The sequence below is a fragment of the Helicoverpa zea genome, chromosome 2 (genome assembly GCF_022581195.2).
Source record: "Helicoverpa zea isolate HzStark_Cry1AcR chromosome 2, ilHelZeax1.1, whole genome shotgun sequence".
Lineage (NCBI taxonomy): Eukaryota > Metazoa > Arthropoda > Insecta > Lepidoptera > Noctuidae > Helicoverpa > Helicoverpa zea.
The window spans coordinates 8,819,614-8,840,012 of record NC_061453.1 but is presented as its reverse complement, the minus strand read 5'-3'; the positions used below and the strand labels follow the sequence as shown (position 1 = coordinate 8,840,012).

The following is a 20,399-nucleotide window of genomic DNA, read 5'->3' as shown; positions in this document are numbered from 1 at the left end:
CAAATATTCACTCTCACACGCGAGAACAAAACCAGTTCCCTAATATATGCGACCCTACTATGGTATAGCGAGTATACCGGTCGGGATACTTAAATTCAAACCACTTACTTTAAGCATGACTAAAGTATTTTCGAATTAATTTCACAAAACAATAATATCCACGACTGTTTTTGGTCCTCTAGTTAGAGAATACTTTGCTTTCAATTAACGCCTAGTTAATAGGCTAGTTTCCTAAAAAATAATAATTAGTCCGTCTTGTAGATTGTCCAAAATTAAGCGATACGTATTTTTTCTTTTTTAAATTGGATCAGAACTTGTTAAGATATAGCGTGTTAAAGTTGAGTGTGACGTCACAAAGTGCTACAATTTTCAGGACACTGTGACGTAAAAGGCCCCCACTCCTAATTTTTGAAGCGTATTATCTTTGTTATTTTATGTTTAATTAAAAAAAGAAAAAATACGTATCCAATATTTTTTGATTATCTAAAAAGCGGACTAAATATTATTTCATTATTTCGACCCTGGACACTACCCTATTGTCGATGTTTTATGTTACAGTAGTATCAACTATGTGTACGTGCTTATAATAGTGTAAAGTTACCTTAACGTTTAGCCACTTTAACGTTTCCGCATTTAGTGGTAGGTAGTCTACTAGGTGAGGAAATAAAAAGAGTAATTTAGAAAATTAGTATATAAGTATATTCTACAAAAGGATCGGCAGAGCCGGGAGTGAGTTTAGAATATTCGAGCACGCGTTAAGCTCTAGCCCGCTATAGAACACTACTACCCTGTATAGTCAGGCAGCTCGGCAGCGGTCAGGCGGGGTACGTGTGCAGCGCGCTAGTAGATGCCGGACGCGCAGGTAGATGCAGGACACGTAGATAGGCGCGGCACGTAGGTAGGCACAGGCACGTAGGTAGACACAGGCACGTAGGTAGACACAGGCACGTAGGTAGACAAGCGCGTAGGTAGGTGCACTTAGGGTAGGTGCACTACGGTAGGTGCACTGGAGGTAGTCAGGTACTTGAACCCCGATCTGACTGACTTTAAAAGTTATTTTAAAAGCACAATAGTTTATTAAAGGTTAATTTATTTGCAATAAAAATCGCGAGTTAAAAATGTACATAGACCAGTAGTAGTAGTAGACTGTATCGGCTCGCGGCGTCGTGCTAGTGACCTATTCCACGGTAACCGATTTAGCGAGATTACGTGGGCAGTCGACGTTACAGTCGCGCAATACGGCGATGTGGTACGCGAGGAGCTGCATCGGGATAACCGTGAGGACTCCCTGAAGACAATCCACAGTTTTAGGTATTTGTAGGCACCGTGAAGCGAACGCCATTGTTTCTTTGTCGCCTTCCTCACAAATGAGGATAGGGCGACCTTGACGGGCAGTAACCTGCTGTAGCGCATTCATACATTTTGTGTAAACAGGGTCGCGCATTACGATCATTACGACCGGCATCGAGTCGTCAATTAGTGCCAGAGGACCATGTTTCAGTTCACCGGCCATAATGCCCTCACTATGCATGTACGTCAATTCTTTTACTTTTAAGGCGCCTTCAAGGCAAGTGGCAAAGTTGTATCCGCGACCCATGATAAGTAGAGATCGTTGACGGTACAGGTCTTCAGCCAATTTTTTCACTTCATTGTCTAAAGCTAGAACTTGACGAATCTTTGTGTCCAATTCATGTAGACCTTCAATTATGTCTGCGCGTCTTTTTTGAAGAGATATACGATCCTCGCTTATTACCAGGGCAAACATTACTAAAGACACAAACTGAGATGTGTAAGCTTTTGTAGATGCGACACCAATTTCCGGGCCGGCGTTGATGTGCACACCACAATGAGACTCGCGACAAATGGAACTTCCTACTGTGTTGGTGATTCCGACGATAAGAGCACCATGACGCTTGCAGTAGCGTAGAGCCATTAAAGTGTCAGCAGTTTCTCCAGACTGAGAGATAAAGAAGCAAACATCGTCACGGAATACAGGTGTGTTCCTGTCCAGGAAATCAGAAGCCAGCTCTACCATAACAGGCAATTCGGTTAATTCTTCCAGAAGTTGACGAGTAGCTACAGCACTGTGGTAGCTCGTACCACACCCAATCAACATCAACCTCCTGCACCTTTTAATTTCAGGGATATAATCTTTAATACCTCCTAAAGTAACAGTGCTATCAGCAAAGTTGAGACGTCCTCTCATAGTGTTCACAATGGATTCTGGCTGTTCAAAGATTTCCTTTTGCATAAAGTAGTCATAATTTCCCTTCATAATTTGCTGCAGTTCCAATTTCAGGGTAAAGATTTCTCGCTGATGAGGATCACTGCTACTGCCAGACAAGCGGTGAATGCTAAGAACACCATCTTTGATGTGAGCAACATCATCATCTTCGAAGTACAGAACTCTGTTTGTATGCTCAATTACTGCAGAGGCATCAGAGGCAAAGAAATATTCTACTTCTCTTTCTTCTTCTGGCTGGAAATGAGCATGGCTGTTCACTCTGGGCACAGATGGCACAACACCGCGGGTAGCTTTGTTGTTGGTGTACATGATGGGCACATGGTCACTGGAGAGGCGACGTCGGGTTTTGATGCCCACAAGCAGTGGGCTACCACGGCGGGTTGCCACACACTCATTTGGGAAGTATCGGGACTTAAAGCACAAACCAAAGGCACCTTCTAACTGTTGAATTACCTGTTCAGCCAGTTCTTGGAAGCTGAAATCCTTGTGCTGGTTGTAAAGATGATGAATCAGCTTAGCAATGGCTTCAGTGTCAGTCTGAGATTCAAAAATGTAGCCCTTGTTCTCAAGGAAAGTTTGAACTTCTTTGTAGTTGGTGATGATTCCATTGTGGATGACAACGAAAGCATTGTCCTCGCCAGACCGCTGCGGATGAGCGTTGACAGCGCTGGGCTCGCCGTGAGTGGCCCATCTCGTGTGAGCGATGCCACAATGCGACTCTACACAATCTTCCACTGACAGTTCTACACTGCGCTCCTGCAACAGTTCCTCGAGTGCGGCTACTTTGCCTCTTCGCTTGAGAACAGCGATGTCTTTCTGATCTGCGGCATCAACAGCGACGCCTGCTGAATCATAGCCACGATATTCCAAGCGTTTTAATCCGGTTACTAACAATTCTAATATTTCTCGCCTTGTTTTAGGCGTTAGATGATTAATGTATGCAAAAATTCCACACATCGTAAACGAAGCAGAACGTTATAATGGATCCAAGCGTACAAAACCACGGCTCGCGACAGACTGCAGTTGCCACAATACACAACAGATATTGAAGGCCTACGCGTATTGCTCCTACCACTTGTTAGTTACTTTCACTTACGGCAAAGCACACGTCATCGTGTTTCGTTATCAACAGCTCACTGGTATCGTAAGTAAATATGCGGCGAAAACTTATCCACCTCACGGAAACTTGATAACACAACTGTCAAGTGTCAAACGTACCGCTGCCAATACTGTCAACTAGTTGTCATTGTCATTACGAAAATCTTTGGATATTTGGATATCGAACTTTTAAGTCACATCTTAAACCATTTAAGCAATATAAATGAATTGGTTATAATAATACCCTTACGAGACTATTATAAACATTAAAATAAAATTATAACGTCTCGCTGTCACGCCAAAACTACTAGAACCCTAACATACGCTATCCTTTTAAAATTATAGACTTAACACGGGACATCGTCGTGTGAAAGCATGCCACGGCACCGTCTTTATAGCGTAATTATAACACTTTAGTTTAACACACTACACACAATTGATTAAGCACTCCAATATCATTTGATTATAATCATAAGACTCTTCCTTTTGTTTTTGAAGTTCGTTAAAAATGGTTGAACCCACACAGGAAATATTCACTCAAAGGCCAAAGACTCCTGCTCCAACCAACCAATGGTTGATGGGAGGAGCAATTCACACCGGAATCACCTGCCGTCCTGCAATCCCCAGGTAGCACGTTCCCGTTATGTTTTCTCTTGAAGCGTCTTGATTCTGCATGGGATCACGCGAACTAACGTGTCACTGGCCTGCAAAGTCTCCACGACCATGAAGCACACTCATCATCAAATAGTTTGATTTTGCTACTTCTCGGAATAGTCGGTTAAGGAAAACCACACACAAGCTGTAGAAGTGGGCTAAATGGTCTACGGCATGATGTGGATTCCATTATGAGGAAACACATTGCATGGTTGTGTTTGTATTTTTTATGTATGAAGTTGTGTATTTCTTGTTGGAATTCCAAATGAAGTAAATAAAGTGCCACGTGGCAAAAGAAGAATTTCCACTAATAATTGAATGACCACCATAAAAATATTTCTTATTCATATCCGCCTCTAGTAGGTACATACCAGAGGCATAATTTGACTTATGGCATCCCTTGGAATCCAGCCCCGGATCTAGGGGGGGGCAAGCCGGGGCCCATGCCCCGGGCGGCAAATTTAAGGGGCGGCAGCAAAATCAGGCGGCTGCCAAATTCACACTTCACAGACCAATGGACTACTCATCATTTATTTAACTTTGACCACGGAATAAATAATAGCACAAGTAGGTACAGCAATTTCATGGTCATATCAACTTGACCGATACCCTGAACGCAGAGTGAGACATGCTGCTCGACTGCACGAACATTTATTATTCACGGGGGGGAAGTTTTAGCAAACTAAAACTGATTAAAATTATTTGCGATCATCTATGAGCCAGAAACGCTTATCGCATATTTATTTTTGTTTTAAATCCTACATCACAGATTACTATAATAGTTACCTACAGGGCTGTCTTAACCTATGGTGCAAGGTGTGCGAATAACTCGGGCGCCTCGGTCTCAGGGGCGCCGCGGGACGCCCCACCACCAGGAAATTTCAATGAAATTACACCCTTTTGATAAGGAACTTTCACATTGTATCATGATACTGACAAGCAAAGTTTCTAAAAAGTCGCCTTCGTTTTGTTTGATTATTTTCCACTTTTAACATCCACCAAGTGAAAAAATTCGCGCTCGCTACGCTCGCGGCTAAGTGACAATGTATGTCCATTTTTCTTATTGTTTATTATTTTTATTGACGCACCGAATCAACGAACACAAATGGCACTCGCTCTCATCACAGTTTCTTTTTATTTGTACTTACATAATTCCCAGTTTAATTTGTGAGTCATCAAACAAATAATTTAAAAAAGTTCGCTGTTGCTTTACAATGTACTTAATCATGAGGTACTTTTGCGTCGTGGGCTCAAAAAATTTTGCGCTCGCTTCGCTCGCGCAATAGTAGGATACATAGTTTGCCTTCGTAACTACATAAGTCGAATGTAGCAAAAAATATTTTTACGGAGTCCTTAAAAACAAAAAGTTTGCGCTTCCGACTGCTTGTTACTTTACACCGCTTTTTGAAACTTATTAGCTTTTTGTGTCCCAAAATTGAAAAAATTTGCGCGCTCGCTTCGCTCGCGCTACTTTTTACAGTTGCATGAGTCTCTCTCGAATAACGTAAACCTGGCCAACAGTTTGAGCCTACAATGATTTGGACACCTTTTTTTAGTCCTTTACCTACCAAAAAAGTGGCTTTCGTTCGAACGTTCTTATTTATATTCCTTGTAACTACTCTAAGTACTTTGATCAATATGTACTACTCAAAATCTTTCAATACATAGGTGGCGCTTGGGTGATGATTGCACCCAAGCTGAAATTAAATGGATGATAAAGGTGAATAAACATAAGTAGACGGGGCGGCATTTTTCAGTTTTTGCCCCGCCTAAAAAAATTGAAGATCCGGGGCTGTTGGAATCTCATGGGAGCTGTGCCAAGTACAGTTGATCTTAATTACAATAATATTGTTTTGTACCCTTGGCTTCGAAACTACTAAATAGATTGCAGAAATTATTTACTGTTGGAAAGGTCGTACTTAAGCCCAGAATACCATAGCCTGGGTATGGGAAGTTCTACCCAGAATACGGGTGTAACCGCGGGGAGACAGCTAGTCATATGGGTATAAGATCATTTTACTTCATAAAATAAAACTCGTCCAATACCAGTAGCTTCTTTATTGGTTTTATCAAGGATCAAGGTCTTTACAAAATTATTGAAAAAATTACAAAGTTACATTTAGCTTAAAATGAGTCTCGAGTTTGTTTTCCGTACGTAAGAATATCTAAACAGTTAAGATTATGGAAACAGTTTTAATGGGTAGATTAGAATTGAATATTCAAACCCTCACACAGAAGTTCAAATTAATTCATTTTCATTTAAATACTAGGAACAAAAATTAGGTAACTACGCCTTACAAACATTTCAAAATTTCTATCATTACGTTTTTAACGCTTTAGTCATACTGCTAACTACAGGGGATTGATTTACAATCAAATTCCCTCAATAACTACGCTGATGTTAACTTTACAATAATCTTCGACCATTATAACGTGAAATAATTAGATACGATAATACTTACACCTACGTATCTAGGCATATTAAAAATATAAATAAGTACAATGAATTTTATTCATTAATAAACCAGAATATTATAATATTATGGATTTATGAGAAGACAATTTGAAACGTGATACTGAAAAAATATATAGAATATAACAAATAAAATATAACAATTAGAAATGATCAAGAAATACATATCAACGAGAATAGGTGTCAGAATGAGTCGGATGACATTCACGAAGCAGTCATGGTGTTGTTCTGTGCACGGAATTGGTTTAAAAATCCAACCACCACTCCATTGCTTTTCCTCCTAAACTCCTTGCGATGGAAAAATAAAACGTAACGAGCTTTCAGATACGGAAACTCAAACTTGGCGAGTAACTTACGACTAAAATAATCACAAAGATATAAACTTAACACGTAAGCGTAACTAAAACGAACTAACTTTAAGAATATCGTGCTATGATAAATGCATACGTAGAGGGCGAGCGTGATGTCACCAGTGAAGAAGCTCCGATTGCGGGGAGACACTAGGGGGGGCGGGACTCGGCTAGGACTCGACGGGGCGGTAGTGCAGCCGCCGGCCGCCGCGCTGCTGCAGGTGCTGGTCGGCTGCACTACATTGCTTAACATGCCCCATAGTTATTTTTTCTTCTGGGCCTTCTCGGCAGCCTTGGTAATTTTACCCGTTGTGACTTCCTTGAAGGTAACACTCTGTAATAAAAAGACGATCAAATTAATAAAGTAAGCTGAGCATTTTGTTGATCAGAGACGGCACAGAACAACAGATAGCTGGATAGACAGCAATACCTTGATGACGCCGACGGCGACGGTCTGGCGCATGTCGCGCACTGCGAAGCGGCCGAGCGGCGGGAACTCCTGGAACGACTCCACGCACAGCGCCTTGGTGGGCACCAGCGTCACGATGGCCGCGTCGCCAGACTTTATCGATTTCGGGTCCACCTCTGTAGTCTTATAATAATAATATAGCCTTTATTTCCATGCAAGTTACATTGAATGTACATAAAACAAAACTGAATAAAAATCTAGACTAATATATACGCATGGCCCCGCTCTGGGTATAGGCCTCCTCCAGCTTGTTCCATTTTTTTCGATTTTTTGCTTTCATCATCCAATCTTTTCCTGCAATCTTCTGAATTTCGTCAATCCAGCGGTCCTTGGGTCTGCCTTTACTCCTTGTTCCGCTTGGACCTGACCATTCAGTGACTCGTTTTGTCCATCTTTCGTCTGTCATGCGGGCGACGTGTCCCGCCCATCTCCACTTGAGTTTTTGCGCGTGCTGTGCTGCGTCTATTAGCTGTGTCTTTTTTCTAATGTCTTCGCTCTTGCATTTATCTTTAAGTTTTATGCCTAAAATGCTTCTTTCCATAGCGCGCTGGCAGGTACGTATTTTGTGTATAGTTTTCTTTAGGAAAATCCAAGTTTGTGCTCCATCTGACAGGCAGGGCAGTAAGCATGAATCGATAACTTTCTTTTTGAGCTTCAGTGGGAGTTTTGCTTTCAGTATTTCTTTAAAGGTCCAGTACTTTCTCCAAGTCATATTGATACGGCGTTGTAGTTCATCTTCGTGTCTTGATTTCTTAAATGATATTTGTTTCCCAAGATATATATAACTCTCCACGTACTCTATAGCTGTTCCGTTTACTATTATAGGTCTTTGTATGCTATTAGTTGCAACTTTAGTTTTTGAGGTGTTTAATTGTAGGCCTATTTTTTTGCTAGCTGTATCTAGTTCTCTTATCATTGTTTCCAGCTCGTTGCTTGTTTTTGCAAATATTATGATATCATCTGCGAATCTCAGATTGCTAAGGAATTGTGTACCTATTTTTATTCCTTTCTTTCTCCATTTAAGTTCTTTCATGATATCTTGTAGCACGGCTATAAATATTTTTGGGGACAATGGGTCTCCTTGTTTGACTCCTCTTTTTATATAGATTTTTGGTCCAAGTCTGTCCAGTTTCACCCTGCTTGTGCTATTTTTATATATGTTTTTGAGTATGTTTATGTAGGTTTGTGAAACAGCTTGGTTTGTGAGCGCTTGCCATATACTCTCGTGTGAAATTGAGTCGAAAGCTTTTGCGTAATCTATGTAGGCAAGGTAGAGGGGCTGGTTGAACTCTGTGTGTTTTTCTACTATTTGGTCCAATGTATGTATGTGATCTATGGTGGAGTAGCCCGGACGGAATCCTGCTTGTTCCACTGGTTGGCTCGCCTCTACGCTTGTTGCAATTCGTTTTTCTAAACACATGGCGAATAGTTTGTATAATGTTGGCAACAGGCTAATAGGTCTATAATTATTTATATCTGTAGGATCTCCCTTTTTATACAACAATATTATTCGAGATTCGCCCCAGCTCTTAGGTATTTCTTGTTTTTCTAAGATCCTGTTAAATAGACTTGTGATGGGGCGTATCAACATTTTCTTTCCAGTTTTAAGAGCTTCGTTCGGGATGTTATCAGGACCTGGGCTTTTTTCCTTTTTTAATTTGTCTATTTTTTCCAATATTTCCCCGTAGTCAAAAGGCGCGACGGGTGTATTTTGTTCTAGTTCGTATCTTCGGAACTCGTTTCCTTCGCTGCACTCTTTTTGATAGAGATTTGTATAAAATTCAGTAGCTATATTTATAATATCTTTTCGCGTTTGTAGTTTGCTTGTATATGTTTTTGCTTTCAGTGTATGTATCCATTTTTTCTCTGTATTTATTTGTTTGTATGCTTTCTTCTGACTACCAGTGGTAATTAGGTTCTTTTCAATTATTTCTATTCTGTAGTTATCGTAGTCCTTTTTTAGCATTTTGTTTGTAGTTTTGTAGATATCTGTAAGTGCTTGTTTCTCCTCTTTGGTTTTGGATGGTTTATTTTGAAGTTCGATGCGTTTCTTAAGTTGTTGTTTAGTTTCTTCGGTAAGAATAGCTCTACGGCTTTTTGTTGATGTGACAGCATTTAGACTTTGCTTTATCGCCGTTACTACCTTTAAATAAAATGACTCTATGTCATCGCTGTGCTCCCATTGTATTTGTAGAGATTTTTCCTCCAAAGTGTCGATATACGCTTGTTGGTTTTCGTCGCTCCATGTTTCAAATCGACTTTCAGCACTGTACGCTGTTCTACTTTTCTTAACTTTTTTCAGTTCCACTGTGCCTCTTAGAAGCCTGTGGTCACTTGGAAATATACTATTATTTAAAATTTCAAAATTTGTGAATAGTTTTGGGTTGTTGCTCATAATATAGTCAATTTGGTTTTTATGTTGTTTGTCTGGTGAAGTCCATGTCCATAAATTTTTGAATTTTTTCTTGAATAATGTATTAATTATTGTGAGTTTGTTTATTAATGCATATTGTAGTAATTTGTCTCCTCTGCCGTTCCTCGTTCCATAGCAATATGGTCCCATAATTATGTTTTCTATGGGCTTTCTTTTCCCGATTTTTGCATTAAAATCTCCCATTAAAATCATTTTTCCCTTCGTTAATTTCTGAGCCTTATCGATGTGATCATAAAAAATATCAATTTCCTCTTCTTGTGCTGCAGAGGTAGGGGCGTAAACCTGTATAATTGCTATTGTTTCTTTGCCAAATTTCATGTTTAGGAGGCAAACTCTATCTGATATGCCTATGAAGTTTTCTATGTTGTTTTTATATTTCTTCTTAATTAAAAAGCCCACACCGTATTGGCCTTGTGTCTCTCCTGTAAAACAGAAAACATGGTCTTCGTCTTCAATAATTTCGTTTCCTTTTCTTCTGATTTCTGATAGCCCTATTATGTCGTAGTTTATATTTAATAATGAATGTTTTAAAAGTATCATTCGTTGCGGCGATAGCAATGATTTAACATTATATGTGCAGATGTAAAGATTTTGGTAAGCTGGAGGGTTGTAGTCGTCCTCTCCCGCGGTGACTAGCCGTGTTGGGAGATGGGGAGGGGCCGTTGTTAATTGTTATTGGAGCGCTGGAGGTTCTTGTGGGTGAATTCCTGTGTTTTTGTGGGAATTAAATTGCAAATTTGCTTTTTTTAGCAGATAATTATCCATGTTATTTGTTTTGTTTATCTTTGTAGGTTGTAATTCTTTATTATGTGTATTTACAGGGCCTAGCGCTTCTGGTGACTCTGGCAGTACTCTTTTTTTATTATCTGAACTCGGCTTCTGTGGTTGATGGTTTCGGTTCTTTAAAATTACAATTTTATCATATTTAATAATCGCCAATCTACCATTTTCTCTTTCTTTGTTAACTTCTTTTTGTAGTTCCTTGCGCTTGTTAAGTACTTCGAGGGGGAAGTCTTCTTTAATATAATAAGGCGTTGACTCCAACTTCTTCTTGTTTTTTTGAATTCTTATTTTTAGACCCATTGTAGTTAACGTTATAACAATAGGTCTTATTTTTCCTTCTTTTTTTCCGAGTCTTCTTACGCATTCAATGTTGTTGGTATCGCATTTGATGTTGAGTATATTGTTTATTATATCAATAACTTTTTTCTCCAAATTCCAATATGTAGTTTCATCTTCCTCGACTCCAAATATGAGCAAGTTTTTCCTTTTTAGTGTTCTTTCCAGGTTATTTATCTTTAAAGTTTGTATCTCCATTTGTTGTTCTAATTGCTCGTTTTTGTTTTCCAAAATTTTAAACTTTTCGTTTATATTACTATTAATGGTGTTCTTAATGTCTTCTTTCATATCCAGCATATCCATTTTTTGCTGTCTTATTTCCTCCTGCATGACTTTTAATAGATTTTTTATTTCCTCCATTTTGGCTAGAAATAATATATTTTATCAATCAAAAGTGTATTCCTGTTGTCCGGGATTGGTATTAGTGCCCTCTAGCGGCGAATAGCGAAAAGCGAAAACACTATCCGTTCTTTCGATACTGACGCACTATAGTTAAGTTAACGCTGGGTAGGTTCTACCACTCGTCAATAGATGTCGCTAGGGGCTTCGTTTGACTTGGTAGGTCTAAGATGATTTGCAAAATTCCAATAGATAACCTAGAACTCCTAGAAGTGTTGCTTCTACTATGCACTTGTTTTGTTTTTTTTTTTCAAACACAGCAATCATTAATCGAGTAATGTCTTTGAAGTTATATATTATCACTTTTTATTTTTGTTGGGTTGTTGACAGTCCTCACTTAAGTTATTGTTGTTAATTTCCGCAAAGTTTATGCACTTGTTTTTACACTGGTCTTCCACTTTCACTCTATAGCTTCACTTTGTCCAGGTGTTTTCGGTAATAGTTTAACGTTATACATGTATTGCAGTATTTTTTCACGACTTATAGTATTTTTACTTTAATTATGATCGCGGAGCCGAGGTGAACAGTGCCGCGGTGGCGCCCTCCAAGAAAAGAAATCTCTCTTCTGTAGTCTTACCTGTTTATAATTGGTCAAAATTATTGTATGATGCGTATGGGCTATTGTATTACTTACTGATGGATAAGGATATGGAAAAGAGGTCGATTCACAGGTGGGTATGAATATTACTGTATTAGGACGGTTGGGTGAGGGGCTTAGAAGCTGAAACGGGAAAACACAATGTGCGAGCTGTGATGAAAAATTAAGTACCACTTGAAGAAGACTAACTTTTTTATATAAGTTATTTGGATATATTATTTGTACCAAACAATGTCAAATTTTGTTGTCATGGAGCAAATGTACGCACCAGTACGACGGTCGCACTTCTCCTTGATCTCGGCGAACTTGCAGGCGATGTGCGCGGTGTGACAGTCCAGCACGGGCGTGTAGCCGTTGCTGATCTGGCCCGGGTGGTTCAGCACGATCACCTGAACATCACACGTACGTATAAATCAAAATCAAAAGTCATTTATTCAAAGTAGGCTAAAAATCAGCACTTTTCGAACGTCAAAACAAAAGACAGCCCCCAAAACGCCCGCCCTTCACTACTTCCTATGTGTTTTTGCTGGGAAGAAGAAGTGGTGGAACAAACTCCCCAGCAACATATAGAGAGAGACCTCGAGAATACTAACTAGTTGTGTAGGTAAGGTCATCGGGAGATTGTCTTTTATGATTCTTCGAATCGGAAGTACCGTTATTTAAAATCATTGTCGTCATACTAATCTTCTTCTCCAAAATAGCTATTGTCGCAGGACAGATTAATTGAGCTCTTCCCAAAATTTCTAAGATTGTCACGAGAACAGGAACTACAAAAATAATCTGCATCAGTTAGTCATGTAACCCTCAATTTTTTCTGCTTCTTGCAGGCTTGAGGTTGAAGCATAGGTAGTGCATAGCAATAGGTAGATCATTAGAGAGAAGTTGAAAGCGCTTGGTGTGTTGCAAGTGCTCAACCGCACGATTAAATTTTACCTCACTAACCGCTCACATAAATGTTAATAGAAAAATGCTAGTTTCGTCATTTTAGCATAACTCTCGACAGAGTGTAGTTAGATTTTCAGGAAATAATATCTTGATTGTTGTATAGGTTTTACAAAATAGTACGACCATGAGTAGGTAAGGTGGCTTAGGTCAGCCACCCTGCAAGATCAGGCCCGCCGTAAGCGGGCGTGCAAGGCGTGCACCGCACGCGGGCGGCACGTCCTAGGGGGCGGCAAATCGAGTGACTTATCACGTAATATTAAAAAAATACAATATCTTTTTACCAATTATTTGATTTCAATATTTCCGAACACAGCAATAGCCGCCCTCGCTTTGGTCGTCCCCTATCAATTTTAACGGGTTCACCCTTTGCATCCCCAAAAAAATTCGCGCTCGCTGCGCTCGCGCCTCCATGTCAGATATCGCAGTTAGTAGCGGTAGGGCGCGGTTGGGCGACGGCCCAGGGCGCCGGATATAAGGGGCACCGCAGGCGCCCCCACCAATCCTTGATCAGAATGTTACTCCTATTTTTGTTTTAAATTTCATCAAAGATTGCAACTTACAAGAACTGTATCCAAATGAATGGATAGCATCAGGGCCATCTTAACTTATGGTGCAGCGTATGCGAATAACCCGGGCGCCGCGGGCTCAGGGGCGCCGAAGCGAATTTGTGTTTAATTCCGCGTTAAATTTGAGAAATTCTCGAACAAACACTCCTTTTATGTCCCAAAACTCAAAAATTTTCGCGCTCACTCCGCTCGCGGTTTCCTTACTTTACGCTTCAATTTTTTATCACATATAGCTACTTTTAATGTCCCAATACTCAAAAAAAATCACGCTCCCTTCGCTCGCGGCTTCTTCACTTCACAGTCGTTTTTTATTATATATGTTTAGGACTTTTAGTGATCCAAAACTCAAAAATTTTCGGGCTTGCTTCACTTTACAGTTGTTTTATTTTTCAACAATATTTTAGTCTACCCTAGCAAAAAGGTAGCGTCGTTTTTGAGTTCTTTTATTAATAAGAAAGTAACTTCTAGTTTCCATATGAACTTTCTTATTTACGGTACTACTTTAAGTCCCAAAAATATAATACATAGACGCCAACACCAACAAAGAGTTATGTACGTTTGGGCAAAATTTTAAGTAATTTTTGTTTTGAGTTCTAAAATATAACAAAAAAATTCGCGCTCGCTTCGCTCGCGCAATCAGAAGACATGTTCCGGTGTTTTTGCATTCACCAACCAGCAATAACTTATGTACGATTGGGCTACATTTTACGTAATTTTTGCTTCGACTTGTTAACTATAAAAAAATATATATTCGCGCTCGCTTCGCTCGCGCAATCGGTAACTACACACACCTCTGTTTTTCGTATGGGTTTGAATTGCAGTTGAAGGGCGCCGTAGAAATCTCGCCCAGGGCGCTGGTAGAGTTAAAACCGGCACTGATCGCAATTTATCTTTGTTTAATTGTTGAGGCATTCTATTCCGAAAAATCATTTTTCGCGCACGTCCGTTATAGCTTTTTGTTCATTTTGGCTTTTTATGATATGTTTACTTCATGAAAACTCTAAGGAAAAAATCGCGCTCGCTTCGCTCGCGGTTTCATGTACATTAGCACTTCATTTCTGTGCATATCTTACTTTTTGACTTTGCTTTGTTAATTTACAGTGGTTTTTATTTCTTTCGTGTCCTTAGACTAAAAAAATTTCGCGCTCGCTTCGCTCGCGCTTCCTTACATATGAAATGTGTCTCATGCGTCGACTTTTTCAACGGGAAACCCACCAAAAACCATTAATAACATATTTTACTGAAATTAAACATTGCTATAGATATTTAATTTCGTTAGTTTAAGTTACCCATAATCTGTTCTAAGCACTTTGATATACATTATGTTGGTACCTACCCATTAATCACAATCTTTCAATACATAGGGGCCACTTGGGTAATGATTGCACTGTATTGATGCCCTAAGCAATTGCTTAGTCTGCTTATGGGCTAACCCAGGACTTCTTAGGTTACTCTAAGACTTAGAGCATTTCAAGTAAATAAAAAGTTATGTGTAATATGTTATGTACCTATTGCAATATTTATGTATCCAAAAGGAAGTGCGTTTTTTGCAATCAGAGCGGTGCATGTACATATTTTTTTCTGTTGGACAAGTAAAATGGATATGAATGGGCGGGGGGGTCCGGTCCCCCTGGACCCCACCCCTTATATATTTTTTGAAAAAACCCAGTATAATATGTAGTCGTAGGGCGGCATAATCGGTTTTGCACGCGGGCGAACAAACAGCTAGCGGCGGGCCTGTCCTCTGGCATCGTGTAATTATGTACTGAAATCTGCCGCCCCTAGGCTTATCCAGGACTTACCTACTTAGTTACCGTGTTTAAGCGTTGACTCTGACTTTTAACATTCAGTCAGACTTCCGGAATGCTTGCCTCTATTGGATACTATCAATTTTTACATAATCAATTCTAATCCGAAATATTTAATAATAATACGTTGGTTGGTAGGTAGGTACATAAATTTGCGATAAATCCGTAGAGTCAACTGGAATGGTCCCGTCACTACCAGTTCACCTTGAATTCTTGAATCTTGACTTTTACATTTGCTAAATTTAAACATTGAATTCCTACATTATTTGATTTGGTACGCTACACCTACTTATATCCGTATTCCGCAAAGTAAATTCCTAAAAGCACTAGAGATAGCTATTCAATAGGTAGCCTAATAATAGCAACACTATATTATGATTGCGCGATAATTATTAAGACCTATAAATAAGTTCTACTTTTTTATTCATCAACTGACTTTCCAGAAAAAATAGGTCGGAGGGTGCTCTCCCTTCTTACCATACTAGAATATGTATGGAAAGACCCTAAATAATATTGATTTTTTGAATCCAATAGCTCCGGAACCACTGAACTAATTTGAATAATTATTTCACTGTTAGGAAGCTACCTACACTATCTGCGCTGAAAATGGGCTGTTTTATCCGGGTACGGGAAGATGTTTTCCCCGACACGCAGGTGAAACCGCGTGGGGAATCTAATCGAATGTAAGGAAGTGCTTACTAAGTACCAACATACTGAAAAAATAAACATTTATTTACAAAATGGCTCTACCGACTTACGTACATAGAAGTTGGTAGCTTAAAAGGGTATTAGTAACCTTTTTTTTCAGATATCTTTACTGATTAAGTAATCAGAAACGGCTTGACTGAGAATTCTTTATAATTTCGCCGTGATTTCTCTAAAATATACGCAAATCATATTAGATTCGTTACATAAGCGCACCGATCTGCGTTTGTAGACAAATTCTATAAATTCTAGCAATAAGTAGGCATGTGTTGGAATATTTTAAAATAACCTTGATTTTTGCCAAAGAAACAGGCCTGCACTACTTTCAGAATATCTACAGTCAGTATACATTATATTGGTCTGTTCCCTAAGCGTGATTCGTGATAAACTTGAATAATAGTTAATTGAATACCTAACTCTTTTTCGTTACCTATATAGGTAACTAGCTTCCGCCCAGGCCCGCCGCTAGCTGTTTGTTCGCCCGCGTGCAAAACTGATTATGCCGCCCTATGACTACATATTATTATACTGGGTTTTGTCAAAAAATATATACTTAAGAGGCGCCCATTCATATCCATTTTCCTTGTCCAACAGAAAAAAATATGTACATACACCGCTCTGATTGCAGAAAATTCACCTACTTTTGGGTACACAAATATTGCAATACATTAACATACATTACACTTATTTACTTAAAATGCTCTAAGACTTCTATTAGAGTACCTAACCGAAGAAGTCCTGGGTTAGCCCATAAGCAAACTAAGCAATTGCTTAGGGCATCAATGCAGTGCAATCATTACCCAAGTGGCCCCTGGGTGATTCTTTGAAACCGAGGGTTTTTGACTCATTGATCTGGCTCAATTTTTTTTTGCTCTTAGACCTGAATTAACGTAATAGTTTGACCCAGTGCCTTATGTGCAATATCATATATCGAAGGCATCGATTTGCATCACGTAGATTAGGATTTAAAAGGTGCTGATTAATTGCTGGGCCAGATTAATTGTGACAGAGGCAGATGAATGTGATTTCGCACCATATTAATTAGAGGTATACAGATTAATGATACTTCCTTTATTTTTCCAAAGGTCTTTATTATAAAAATAGTCGTTTTCCCGCGGTTTCACCCGCGTCCCGTGGGAGCTACTGCCCGCACCGGGATAAAATATAGCCTATGTTATTCGCAGATAATATAGCTTTAAAAATGAATATTTTAAAATGGGTCCATTAGTTTTTGAGTTTATCCATTTCAACCAAACGAACAAACAAACAAAGTTTTCCTCTTTATAATATTAGTATAGATTTTACCAAATATTGAAATAATTACTACTTAATTATCACTTTTTTTTGGTTGACACAAGAAAATAATTATGAATTAAGTAAACAGTAACACTTTCCTTCAAATTAATAATTTATTAAACCTCTTACGGTTGTTAAATCACACTAGCTTCAACGCTATAATAATTATATGAAATGGTAAACTTATCTTAATAAGACCTCTTAACTTAATAACACAAAACAAAAACGTATCTTAGCTTAAAATAAAAATAAACTTCACCGAAAACAAACTCTAAATTAGAAAGAAATAATAAAACTTACTAATCAAAATCAGACTTAATTTTTCAGCACGATAGGAACTCTAAACTTGAGATAGTAGAAAACTAATTAATATCCTGCCTAAATTCCTAAACTCTAAATTCCTAAGTCTATTAATTATGGATTTATATTTTCTAAATCAACACTAAAATGTTTACTTCCATCTCTTGAAAAAGTATCTCTTGATCGAAAATCAGGTTAGATCTCCCAAACTTGCAGAATGCTGAATAATTAAATTTGAGTTTTTCAGGAACCTTTTATGCAAATGAATCTCAACGACAGTCTTGAGAAGACTGTCGTTCCTATCAGTAGTTGTTTGTTTTCTTCTTTCCTGCGTATATAGTTTTGTCTATTCTTTTCTTGTTTTTCTTTCCATAATTCTACATTATTGTTTATTCTGTCATATCTTCTCTTATCCGCTAGTCTTTTTTTCTTAGTATTTCTTCTCTTGTTTGTAATTTTCGTTAGGCCATTTTGAAAATATGGATCTAAAAAAATATAAAGCTATTCTAGCAACGATAAAAAAACCCCCAAAACCTCTAGCACAGAAATTGAACTTCGGAATAAAAACCAACAGGCCATTTGCTTTATTATTTTGTATGACTTACTTAAGTAATCTTATTGAAATTAAAAAATAAGTAATACTAATAAAGATCTATGTCCAGAGGAAAATAATTATTTCCACGGTATTTGAACAAAAAAAAATGCACTAGAAGCCAACATAAATTAAACAAACTACAATAAAGAAATGTCATTAGACATACCTTCCTGTAACATTATGCCGAATTTGAATGAAATCTAATTCATATGTCCCGCTCAAATCCAGACTCCAGACTAATCTATTAAATGAATCCAGACTAATTGGGGCCAGAAAAATTAGGAATTCGCAGATTATCAAATCCTGCTCCTTTATTTATAAACGTAAGGCATCAAACATGCAATGAATGTTAGCAAAACCGTCTTATAAGACACTTTGCTTTGACAACAAAACGATAGTAGATGCACACTATCAGTTAATTAAGACAGATTGATATGACTATGTGCCTTACAAACACCAGATGACAAGTTGCAATCGTATTTTTTTGGAAAAATACGTCCGCTCACGAGCACTCACTGTCACCGTTCGGTGCTGACCGGCGCGATCACTTACAAGCAAATATTACACTTTCAAATATTTTTTATTTACGTATAGATAATGTTTGAACAAATCGAGCCAGCTTAATGATGAATTTAGTCGGGGACAATTTTTAAATTTATGTAATTATGAAAATACACTATTTTTTTTATTATTTTAATATTAAAATATTAAGAAACACATATTTAAAGATCATTTGGATTCATTAGTTTTATTGTAAAGCGACCGTAGCTCGCAGAAAGTTAAATAATGCAGCAAAAACCGGCGTTGGGACACACCAGATTAATTAGGTTTTACTGTTTTCTGCTAACTTAATTAAGTATAGTTTTTTTTAATAAATTCTAATTAGTTACATGAGGCGTCGATGGACCTTTACCTTTTACATAAAACCTGAAACTTTCATTCCAATCGAAGGATATTGTCATGTGTTCTTCGGTCAAAAACACGTAAAAACTGTGTTTCGAAGAATCACCCCCCTATGTATTGAAAGACTGTGATTAACTTAAACTAACGAACTTAAATATCTATAACAATGTTTAAATTCAGTAAAATATGTTATTTATGGTTTTTGGTGGGTTTGAGCGCGAAAATTTTTTAGTATAAGGACAGAAAACAAACTAAAAACCACTGTAAATTAACAAAGCAAAGTCAAAAAGTAAGATATGCACAGAAATTAGGTGCAAATGTATATGAAGTCGCGATTTTTTCCTAAGAGTTTACATATCATAAAAAGCCAAAGTGACCTAAACGCTATAACGGACATGCGCGAAAAATGATTTTCGGAATTGAATGCCTCAACAATTCAACAAAGATAAATTGTGACATCTGAGATGGAGCCGCGAGCGCAGCGAGCGCGAATTTTTTTGGGGATGCAAAGGGTGAACCCGTCAAAATTGATAGGAGACGACCAAAGCGAGGGCGGCTTTTTCTGAAATTTTATTGCTAATCTACTCATCTATTTTTAGTAAAAATATTTTTATTACGTAATTATGGTTTAATTTTGCTGTATGGTTTAATTTTTCCGCCCCCTATATAGTGCCCAACGGGGCATTTGCCCCCACCTGTCTTCGCCCCCACGCTACGCTAATGGTTAATCTTAAATCGTTTTTCATTTTGAAAATATCTTTCAACAGATGTAGGTAACTGAAACCGGCAGTGTAGGTAAGTAATATTCTTAGCGCTATTGCTGTGTTCGTAAATATTGAAATCAAATCATTGGTAAAAAGATATTGTATTTTTTAAATATTACGTGATAAGTCGCGCGATTTGCCGCCCCCTAGGACGTGCCGCCCGCGTGCGGTGCACGCCTTGCACGCCCGCTTACGGCGGGCCTGCTTCCGCCAGCGGCTTCGCCCGCGTGGTGTGTTGATAAAAAGTAGCCTATGTGTTAATCCAGGATATCACCTATCTACATACCAAATTTCAATCTAATCGGTCCAGCCGTTTTTGCGTGATTGAATAACAAACATACATCCATACATTCTCACAAACTTTCACATTTATAATATAAGTAGGATTATAATTCATAAAAATTCTAAAATCTAAGATTGCCTAGTCAAGCTACCAGATTCTAGACTCCCAATTGTTTTTTCATGGCTAGGTAGGCAGATCGAAAGTTTTGTTGTTTTGCCGTGAATAGATCAATTCATGATTACCTTCTGGTTTGCCTTCTGGTCTGACCGTTTTTTGGTACTCTACTGTTGGCAGTTCTGTGAGTCAGTAAGAAAAGGCTTTATTCCCTTGAAAATAGACGGTTCTCACTGAACACAAAAATCGGTACCACTATACCAAAATTGAACGGAGGAACT

The 20,399-nt window shown here is 38.3% G+C and overlaps 3 protein-coding genes across 3 annotated transcripts in view; all 3 read right to left on the bottom strand.

Annotated features, from left to right (window-relative positions):
* Nucleotides 1-458: 458 nt before the first annotated feature.
* LOC124638102 (glutamine--fructose-6-phosphate aminotransferase [isomerizing] 1-like) lies at nucleotides 459-3,434 on the bottom strand. Its single transcript, XM_047174957.1, has 2 exons — nucleotides 1,178-3,434; nucleotides 459-601 (listed from the first exon to the last, which is right to left on the bottom strand). Exon 1 carries the CDS (start codon nucleotides 3,200-3,202, stop codon nucleotides 1,178-1,180), a length of 2,025 nt encoding a protein of 674 aa, XP_047030913.1. The 5' UTR covers nucleotides 3,203-3,434; the 3' UTR covers nucleotides 459-601.
* Nucleotides 1,074-20,399, bottom strand: part of LOC124638111 (glutamine--fructose-6-phosphate aminotransferase [isomerizing] 1-like) — a 34,643-nt gene continuing 15,317 nt past the window's right edge. Inside the window, exon 2 of the mRNA XM_047174967.1 lies at nucleotides 1,074-1,177. The gene's annotated coding sequence lies outside the window, so the exon portion shown is untranslated. The remainder of the gene's footprint in view (nucleotides 1,178-20,399) is intronic.
* Nucleotides 6,041-12,215, bottom strand: LOC124644832 (elongation factor 1-alpha 2-like; the record flags this gene model as incomplete). Its single annotated transcript, XM_047184437.1, has 3 exons — nucleotides 6,041-7,154; nucleotides 7,251-7,412; nucleotides 12,108-12,215. Coding segments are annotated over 3 exons (342 nt in total), but the record flags the coding sequence as incomplete, so codon positions are not given.